Source organism: Pelobates fuscus, chromosome 2 (genome assembly GCF_036172605.1).
Source record: "Pelobates fuscus isolate aPelFus1 chromosome 2, aPelFus1.pri, whole genome shotgun sequence".
In the NCBI taxonomy this organism is placed as follows: domain Eukaryota; kingdom Metazoa; phylum Chordata; class Amphibia; order Anura; family Pelobatidae; genus Pelobates; species Pelobates fuscus.
Window position 1 is genome coordinate 157810532 of NC_086318.1, and position 11078 is coordinate 157821609.

Consider the following 11078-nt stretch of genomic DNA (forward strand, 5'->3'; position numbering starts at 1 on the left):
TAAAAAGTGAAGTTAACTGGTCAGTTCCCGACTAGTTTAGTAACTAACGTTTTTTTAAGGCTAAAAAAAATCTAAAAGAAGAAAAATTGAGATACGAGTTTACAATCATGTCAATAAATGTCGAAAAAAAAAAACAATGATGTAAACTAGCCATCCTTCATTCTCAGTGTAACACAACAACCGGCTTCCTGACTGCATGCAGCACATGGCGCCCAGCGCGGTCACGTGTCTGTAACTGCTGCCTTCCACTGATTCGTCAATGTGCCGGAAGTGACGCACTTTACCGGAAAGGGAAGTGCTGTGCCGGCGGCGTGCATGCAGGACACATAGAGCGTTGGTATGGGCTTGTTTCTATATAAACTATGATCGCATGTTTTTAAAGCTACATAATGTCTGTGTGTCTGTATTACATGGCGGGCTCCATGCGGGGAGTAGCTGGCTGTTAGCATTGCTGGATGCTGACCTGTAGTGGAAGTCACTGCCAGTCACACTACAGCGGAGTGCAGTTCCAGCCATGCCAATAGCCAGCCATTTGGGTGGCTGAGCTTAGTGGGAGCTCGTGCTAACGATATCCAGTTGCTGTGTGTTATGATTTATACATGTGGTGGATAGATGAAGCATGGTGCCTTGTAGTCTGGCAACAATTTGAATACAACTTCTATTGTATATTTTCCATAAGAGAAAATTATTTAAAATGTTATGGAGCAATTCAAATACTAACTTGTCCATCTCTCGTGTTCGTGCTGATGCTGTGATGGTTAAAAAAACAAACAAAAAAAAAACCATGGAAATACACCTGGTCTGTGAAGCTGGCACTAGGGTTGCCACCTGTTTTGGAGGAAAAAAAATATCGGCCATCTTATTTGCATTATTAATTATGCGTGACATCACAGGGCACGCACATAAAAGAATGAGAACATTTGGAAGTAGAAAATTCCCCAAATTACTAATAAACTACTTACAATGTTTGTCCTTTGTCTGACTGTGTGATTGTCTGTATACTTTGAGTGTGTGTCTACAATGTCTGTGTATGTTAGTGTGTGTGTGTGTGTGTGTGTGTGTGTGTATACCATTTATATAACAGATGGATATTCTATATAGATGTCTGAATAAACAGACACAGACTGTATACATACATACATGCTTCTGAATATATATATATATATATATATACACACACACACACACACACAAACTGCTGTGTGCACCCACACAGACTCCTGAATACATACACAAAGACTGCTTAGTACACACAGATTGGTAACTACACACAAACTGCTGCTCTCAAGACACAGCTCCTACTGCCATGCTTCCATTGCAGCTCCTGCTCCTTCCATGCAGACTCTTATCAGTGAAGACTGCAGGGACAAACTGCGACATCTCATCTCAACCCTCTCGACACACCCAAGCACCAATGGGTTTTCTTAGTACTTCCTGAGAGGACTGCACACCCTGGTGGTATTGCAGAACATTCTCTTCAAAGAAAAATACCGGCACAGTGAATCAAATACCAGCTGTGCCGGTAAAATACCAGCCAGGTGGCAACCCTTGTTGCCGCACAAAACATTTGCTGCCTCAATTTGATACTTCAGATTCCTTATTATTTGAGGTTTAATGGTTCATATAACCTCAATCTATTTTAATAACACCATAAAATTATCTTTATTCTATGAAACTTTACAACTAAATAAGCAGAAAAAGAAATCACTAGCGTAACATTAAGTATTCTATAATTATTAGGAATCGACCAATATGAGCCGATGCCAATTAGGATTATTTGTCGCCTTTTGGGCTGATTGCAGATAAGTGGTGCTGATGGCTGTAAATGTAATATTTTGTTTTAAAAAGCAACACAATTTCTACACAAATTTGGCCCTAACTAAACATTTTGAAAACAAGCACACTGTTATCACTCTCAGTAATCTGGAACATGCAGGGATCAGTGAGATCCCAGCACTTACTGTGCTGTTACGGATAGTGTGATTGTTGACCACAATCACACACCTCTCATTAATGGGTAGCTAGCGCAGTGCATTACAGTTGCTCAATCACTGTCTCACCTACCTGCCTTCATCTGTGCTTCTCATTTGGGGACAGGGAAGGGTGACGTGAGGTTGCACTGTGGTGCATCATTTGCTTGAGTTCTCGATGTGGGAGAGGTAAGTTAGTGGTAATATCAATAACTTACAAGGCCAAAACTAATTATCTGAAATATGCAGAATAACAACTCGTCGGAATCGGTAATTGGTCTATCCCTAATAATTGTTACAGTTTACCATATATGCCGCCATATAAGTCAACATTTTAAACATTAAAAAATCTCCCAAAACTTGGGTTTGATTAATACACCAAACAAATTGTTGATACTCAAGGTACTTTCATCCTTCTTGTAACTGCATTTTGTATAGAAACACACTCAGACTCACGCTCACTCACTGACAGATGCACGCATTCTCTCACACGCTCACAAATGATCTTTTTGTTGTTTTTTTAAAGTCCACCCAGCCTCTCTACTTTTAGGAGTCCAGTGTGACTGCTGAAATCTTCAAGCTCTTCTTGTTCTGCAATCCTGCTCACCATTTAATGTTGCTGGGGCTGGAGTGATGTCATATCCCGGCATCACAGCAGGGAGCAGAGCAAGAAGAACTTTAAGATTTTAACTCCCTCACTGCCCGTCTCCATTGTTCCTCAGCTGAACGGCTACTCTCTCCCTTGCTGTTGAATGGGCTGGCAAATCCCAGGCGCCTTCTTCCCATAGTGCATCCTGCTGTTCTCTCTTCCCAAGGTAAACCCCTAACCATCCACTTGATATAGAAGAAAATATGATTCATCAGACCAGGCAGATTTCTTTAATTTCTCCGTTGTCCAGTTCTGGCGCTCATGTCCCCATTGAAGGCGTTTTTGGCAGTGCACATGTGTTTTCATGGGCACTGACCAGTCTGAGGCTATGCACCATGTAGGCAGCAAACTGCAATTCGCTGTGTGTTCTGACACCTTCCAATCATGGCTAGCATTACGTTTTTCAACAATTTAAACTACTGTTGTTTTTTGTGATTAGACCAGACATGCTAGCCTTCACTCCCCACGTGCTTCAATGTGCTTTGGGTGTCCATGACCCTGATGCCGGTTCACTGCTTGTCTTTCCTCGCACCACTTTTGATAGGTACTAACCACTGCATAACGGGAATAAGCCGTGTCTTGGAGATGCTCTGACCCAGTTATTTAGCCATCATCATTTGGCCCTTGTCAAAGTCACTCAGATCTATTTGCATGCAATTTTTCCTGCTTCCAACACATGAAATTCAAGAACTAACGGTTCACTTGTTGCCTAACCTATGCCAAAGCTTAACAGGTGCCATGGCAAATTATTAATCATGTTTTAATGTTGTGGCCGATCAGTGTATAATAGTGATTCATTGTATATATTGCTTTAGAAGATCATAAAAGAACACTAGAGTCACTGTAATCACCACAGTGCTCTGTAGTAGGGTTGGTGCAAGGGTTGCCCTGGCGCCCCCAATATAAATCGTAAAACCAAATGCTGATTTAGATTGGTACATTATCATTTCCTTTTATAGATGTCTGGAAACTCCTGCATTGAGCTTTCATTAGCTTAGCCTGGCTAAACCATGCCATGCAGGGCAAGTTCCAGGCTTGGGAACAATAAGTGATTACACTAGTTCCACATCTCCTTGTTTCTATTCTTATGTATTACAAATTCACTTTAAAGGACCACTATAGTCACCCAGACCACTTCAGCTCAATGAAGTGGTCTGGGTGCCAGGTCCCCCAGGTTTTAACCCTTCAGATGTAAACATAGCAGTTTCAGAGAAACTGCTATGTTTACATAGGGTTAATCCAACCTCTAGTGGCTGTCTTCCTGACAGCCGCTAGAGGCACTTTTGCAACGCTGAATGCAAAAATCGCATTCAGTGTGCAGAAGTCCATAGTTCCTATGGGCGTTTTTAATGCGCGCATGGCTCTGGCCACGCATGCGCATTCTGCTCCACTTGGGAGCTGACGTTGAAGTGGGAGAAGAGGTCAGCAGCACCGAGGGAGCCCGGCGCTGGATTTAAGTAAGTAGCTCAAGGGGTTTTAACCGCTCCAGCCCAGCCGGAGGGGGGGCCCTGAGGGTGGGATCTAAGGGTTATATAGTGTCAGGAAAACAAGTTTGTTTTCCTGACACTATAGTCATCCTTTAATTCTCTGATGTAGGGTATCTTGGAACACACTAGTACACAACTGTGATGAAACCATAAAACTGTACTTAAAATAGCGTAATTACACGGATATGGCTTCTTCCCCCCCTCCGCAGTTACATCCAGCCTAGGTGCCCTTAAATCAAGCCTCCTGACCCGATAAAACAGCTGGATACGCATTCTTGGACAACAGCGCTTATTCAGGCCAGATTGACTCTCAGCCACTGCCGTTCAAATCTTTTATTGTGTGGCGCTATTTTGCCAAGATGCGTGCTTGGGGATACCAAATGTGTGGGGGTTACTATTGTTTTACCATGTTTTATTTTTTGTCAGGTACCTATGTGCCTAGAGGTTAGTTAACGTAACAGTGTTTTCTCATATTACCTCCCAGACACAGAGGCACCTGGGCGGATTTACTATTGTTTAATTCACCGACCCCATGCTGGAAATCTGGGTATAAATTTGTGTGTGAATCCCTAATAAAGCATCTTTGTTTTCACCCTTTATCAAGTCTTGACTGATGTTTGGGTGGATATACTATAATCACTGAAGACTTTGCAGGATTAGGAGGGCTGTTTGGTGGAGATACCCAGCCGAGGAATTGGAGCTCCGCCACATCTGGTGGCAGTGGTGGGATCCTCTCCCTCCTAGTCAGACACATCCCGGACAAAGCCGTGGTGAATGTAACAACATTACAGGCTACTGATAAAAAGTACAGTTTTATGGTGTTTCTTCACAACCATATATTCATGACATAACCTTTTATTATTTTTTCATTAATATACATATTACCTTAGTACAACAAGCACAGAACAATGTGCATAACAAGCATATTACTCACATTCACACAATATACATAATTGGAATACACACTTCTCATTTAAGATACGTAGTTTCCTACTTTTCATCTAGTGAATGAATTCATTCAGCCATGTACATTGCTATACAAGCATTTTAATGTGACCCAGGCAAAACTTCCGTTTGACCCCAGAGTTTCCATGCTTCCTGTGATCTTCTAGTTCCTTAGAAAAACACACAATATGTGTGTGTATGAAAATATAAAATACTTTTTGTACCGGAACTGCGATAATATGTGGGCTGCTGGCAGGATGCCAGCATTCAAGAAATATCTCGGTACTTCTGGAGTTCTTCCTTATTTCCACCCAGTGTGGCTTTGGACACGTGTGTGCATGACACGGAGGAATAATTACAGTTGCAGTACAGATAGCCTGCAAGACATCAGTTACCCTTACCATCAATACTATGTTATTACAGCTGGTTGAACCCAAAGCCTTTGCTCTACGATTGTTTCTAGTGCAACACTTTTAAATTACTTGTCTACTTCATAAAGCAACAGCTTCTATGCATACTGGTGGAAGCTCCAATACCTAACTTATATTACTTATGGGGAGGCAAGATGTATATGGAATTTTCTCTCAATGTTTTTTAATGCCCTTCATGCGGCATAGACGTCAACTGTAACATTTTGTTTTCCTTTGTGCCATTCAACAGGGTTCTCCACCATCTGTGCTAACTTTAATGTGTCTGTCTGGTACATGGAGTCTCTTCACTAAGCAACAATTTTGCTTGAACAACTTCGGTTACTTTCATTTGGCTTTATTCTGTTGATCTTATTTTTATGAGTCTGTTTTATATATCAAATTAAAAAGGCATCTTGCAGCCTTTTCTTTTTTAAATAGGTCTGATTGCATCAATGAGGTTTGTGCAAAAACCCTTCTGGCTGAATGTCCTTGGTATCAGGTTTTTGTTTTTGGGGGGTGGGGGGGGGGGGATGAGGTAAAGGGGAGGTAGGGTGTGAATTTAGGTTTGTGTATCTTTAGAGCAGTGGGGCAAAAACATGATTATAACCCAAATAAGGATCGCATTGATTCTCCAGAGGGTCATGATATCAGGGTCGGCCTTCATGGTGTGCAACCTGTAAGCCAACACACAACAAAGAGGCACATGTAGGCTGGGTTATAGGGGACACTGCCATTAGGATGAGTTGCACCCTCTTCCATCCTCTGCAGCAGTGCTGGGAGAAAGTGATCTTATGTCACTACCTCAAAGTATTCTATGGCAGCCATGCAGGAAGCACTAGAGAGCAGGTATCATGGAACTCAAGGGAAGCCACCCCCTGCATCACAGTAGTAAGTAAATTAGAAGGTGGAATTTTTATTTTCATTAATGGTTTTCAGATTTAAAAAAAAAAATACAATAATGACTTGCGTTTACAACTGTGCATCTGTAAATGTGTGTGTGTGTATATCTCAGTGTAAATCTGGGTTGTATGTGTTTATATCTGTGGATGTTACCGAGTGAATCTGTAAATTTGTGAGTCGGGCTAAAGCAAAGAACTGTCAGGATCCTCAGCATGATTTGCACTGTGTCCTATCAACATAAAGCTGAATCTAGAAGAACTCACTCATAAAACATCATAGTAGCCACTAAATGTTTACCAAGGGTGACCAAGCCAAAAATATTTTCTCTTTACAGTCAAGGCCAAAAAGGTTTTGGATGCGTTGTTTGTGAAAAGCTGAGTTTGTAAATGTTAGTAGGAGTGATAGATTTTAACCAGTAACACAATGCCAGCTGGTATTACCAGATTTACTTTTTGTGAAACGCTAAATGAGTTCACATAGAAAACAATTGGTTGAAGCAACAGAATCTGGGCACCTAAACACCATTAGGCTACCAATAAACTCTTCGTGAATAGACTAGTATATTTTTGTCCATCCCACATAGTCTCTCCCAATCCCCTTCTTTATCCGTTACATATCTGTCTTGTGTGCCTTTTAATTAACATGTATCGTATCTGTATGTTCTTCACAGCTTCACGTAAGGCTCTACCATGGCAGGTATTTTGTTTGAAGATATTTTTGATGTAAAGGACATTGATCCTGAAGGGCGAAAGTTTGATCGAGGTGAGTGACCGCTGTAATTGTGGTTGTCATTTTTTTTTTGGCCTCAAGTTTATAACCATATGTCTATCCATTTGAACTTTGTTGCTCTAGTTTCACGTCTACATTGTGAAAGTGAATCTTTCAAGATGGATCTCATCCTTGATGTGAATATCCAGATGTACCCTATGGACCTGGGTAAGTTTGCTATGTACAAGACTAAATCTATTTTGCAATCCTTTATTAATGAACAGCAATCTAATATGACAGAGGAACATAAGAGGGTGCAAATTATGAGCTTGAGTAGTTATTTGCCTATATATGTCAGAGCCTGACAGATTTGCTTGGAAACTATGAGCCAGGTTTGGCAAAGCGTTCCTTGACAACCTACTGGTGTTTTGGACTATGTAAAAAACATATCACAAGAATATACTCGTAATTTCTCAATGTAGGCATGATTGCTCCCTGGACGGAAGCCCTGCAATGTTCTCAGAGCCCACCTATTGTCACTGGCTGCTAAAATAATGCATCCTTGTGCTTTGAGCCATAAAGCTCATCTGCAGTGAGAAAAGAAGGGCACATTTAACCTTAGTCCTTGTGCTATTTAGAATTTTGTTTCTCTGCCTGGAAAAAAATATCATGGTTTGGAGAGGAATGTGTATGGGGCATTGTGGTTTGGAGAGGAATGTGTATGGGGCATTGTGTTAGTACAAAATTATTTACCATGTGTGTATATTGGGCTTGAAGAAACATGTTAACTGCATGAATTATTGTTAAAGGGACACTATAGTCACCTGAACAACTTTAGCTTAATGAAGCAGTTTTGGTGTATAGAACATGCCCCTGCAGCCTCACTGCTCAATCCTCTTCCATTTAGGAGTTAAATCCCTTTGGTTATGAACCCTAGTCAAACCTCCCTGCATGTGACTTGCACAGCCTTCTATAAACACTTCCTGTAAAGAGAGCCCTATTTAGGCTTTCTTTATTGCAAGTTCTGTTTAATTAAGATTTGCTTATCCCCTGCTATGTGAATAGCTTGCTAGACCCTGTAAGAGCCTCCTGTATGTGATTAAAGTTCAATTTAGAGATTGAGATACAATTACTGTATATACTCGAGTATAAGACAAGTTTTTCAGCACATTTTTTGTGCTGAAAACCCCCCACTCGTCTTATACTCGAGTGAGTGTCTGTATTATGGCAACTTACATTGCCATAATACAGACAAGGGGCTGTTGGGGGCTGGCAGGAAGCGTTTACTTACCTTTACAGCAGCTCCTAAGTCTCGAGAGAGCCGCGGGGTCAGAGCTCCGCGCGGCACTCACACCGTGAGACTTACAGAGGGAGCTGACCGGACCAGAGGTGAGAGAAGGGAGCTGACAGGAGCTGCAGGAAAGGTAAGTAAATGCTCTCTGCCAGCCCCCTCCTACACAGTACACACCACTGGACCACCAGGGAGTGAGAGCCTCCCTCCCTGGCCAGCTAACAAGCAGGGAGGGGGGGGAGAATAAAAATATAAATAATAATTTAAATTATATTTTGAAAAAAAAATATTAAAATAATAATAATATAAAAAATAATAAAATAAATAATAATAATAATGTTATGGACAAAAAAATAATAAAAATGCCCACCCCCCACCAAGGTTCTGCATCACATACACAAACACACTCTGCATCGCACTCATACACACACACACTCTGCACTCATTCATACACACACACACTGCATTCATTATATACACACACTGTAAATAAATATTCAATTAATATAATTTTTTTGGGATCTAATTTTATTTAGTAATTTACCAGTAGCTGCTGCATTTCCCACCCTAGTCTTATACTCGAGTCAATAAGTTTTCCCAGTTTTCTGGGGTAAAATTAGGGGTCTCGACTTATATTCGGGTCAACTTATACTCAAGTATGTACGGTATTTAAGGTAAATTACATCTGTTTGAAAGTGAAACCATTTTTTTTTTCATGCAGGCTCTGTCAGTCATAGCCAGGGTAGGTGTGGCTAGGGCTGCATAAACAGAAACAAAGTGATTTAACTCCTAAATGCCAGTGAATTGAGCAGTGAAATTGCAGGGGAATGATCTATACACTAAAACTGCTTTATTTAGCTAAAGTAATTTAGGTGACTATAGTGTTCCTTTAACTTGCTTTTTGAAACAGACCCAGTGTACATGCATTACTGTGCTTTATAGTGGTTTCTTTACCATTGTATGAGAAAGGCCAATATGCTATGGAACATAATGTATGATGATTGTTAGTAGTCTATTTCATTTTTTTTTTAATGTATTTTATTCATAGTCTATTTTTCAGTGCCCATTAGAATTTTTTTCTGTTTTTTTGGGGGGTTTTTTTTAGACAAGCACTGAATTCAGGTTATACTTTTTTCTCATCTTTGTGTATGGTTTTTCTATTCATAGGGGACAAATTTCGACTGGTTATTGCCAGCACATTGTATGAGGATGGAACTTTAGATGATGGTGAATACAATCCAATGGATGATCGACCCTCCAGGTACCATAATGCTGTGCACATGTGTTGGGGATTAATAAGGAAGAGGGGGAATTGGTACTGTTTGAGCGGTTGTTTTCATTTTGTTTTTTCTTCTTTCTCAGAGCTGACCAATTTGAATATGTTATGTATGGAAAGGTTTATCGGATAGAGGGGGATGAAACCTCTACGGAAGCTGCTACTCGTCTGTAAGATTTCTAGTTAATACATTTACTCCTTTCCTTTACTCCTTTGTTTTATTTAAAATATTAATCACTAAAATGAAGTAAGGTTTTTATTTAATGTAGTTGCTTGTTTCTTTGACTTACAACGTTAATCACTAAAACGAGAATTGTCGGGAAATCTAAGTAAATTTCAAAAATAGTCAAATTGGAAAAATCTCAGGTATGCTTCCGGTTCAGCTACTTTCTCTTCACATTTGAAGTTCCATTTGAATTCCAGACAATTCTCATTTTAGTAAATACACCTGTGTTCTGCTCTCTGTTGCATAATTTCTCTAGTGTATATCACACTTCCTAATATTGTCTTACCATTAGGTCTGCATATGTATCGTATGGAGGACTACTGATGAGGCTCCAGGGAGATGCCAACAATTTGCATGGATTTGAAGTAGATTCTCGTATTTATCTAATGATGAAAAAGCTTGCATTTTGAGAAATGAGAAAACGTGAAGAACTATACATAGCATGAAGCACAGTATTGAGCTGTGGATTGGACTCACACTCTACTTGGAATTCATGTCCATCGATTTTGTATTTAGTGAAATATTGTTTTTTTTTATATTGGTTATTTTGACAATATTCAGAAAATGTAAATAAAGTATCTTTATTCGCCATTGCACAGTTTATGTAAATAGTGACTGCACTGAGCAGATTGTTTAGTCGCAGTCATTGCCAAAATGACAAAATATGTTTTTCTAATATGACTTTTAAAAAAAATAAATAAATAAATAAACTATGCAGATAAGTAGTCATTTTCAACTAGATTTTAATGTTCTATTATTGTACTGACAATACCCAAACTGATAGACTCTTACATACGACCATAAAGACACTGGACACTTTAACAATCCTCTACAGAACAGTAGCCATTCACCATGCACAGTCTGAAGGGAAGAGTGTTAGAAAAGAAAGAGCTCATGAGATTTTCCTATACCAAAGTAGTACCGTGCCTGTATTGCTGAAGGTGAAGGTTCAATTGCAATGTCTGTACCCTTACTGTCAGGTCCCCTTGCTTACCCCATCACTGCGGCGTCTTGCGGCTGTCCTGGCTGCCACTCCCCAACCTGACAGTGTTTCTGACGCTGCACGCTCCAAGGCAGCTTCCTTATATGTGTGTCAGACCCGGTCATGTGACCCGGCACAATTATCAGAGCAGAGACCTGTTTTGGGGTTTATTATTCAAGGAATCCGTTAAAAAGAAACTAGCTATTGGTAGTTGATAAGCTAATAAATGCTCAA

General features: G+C 40.2%; 1 protein-coding gene across 1 annotated transcript; it reads left to right on the plus strand.

The window, feature by feature from the left end:
- Positions 1-317: 317 nt before the first annotated feature.
- POLR2H (RNA polymerase II, I and III subunit H) lies at positions 318-10449 on the plus strand. Its single transcript, XM_063441113.1, has 6 exons — positions 318-337; positions 7032-7123; positions 7214-7297; positions 9528-9621; positions 9723-9806; positions 10155-10449. The coding sequence occupies exons 2-6, from the start codon at positions 7051-7053 to the stop codon at positions 10270-10272; spliced, it is 453 nt and encodes a 150-aa protein (XP_063297183.1). The 5' UTR covers positions 318-337; positions 7032-7050; the 3' UTR covers positions 10273-10449.
- Positions 10450-11078: the final 629 nt, after the last annotated feature.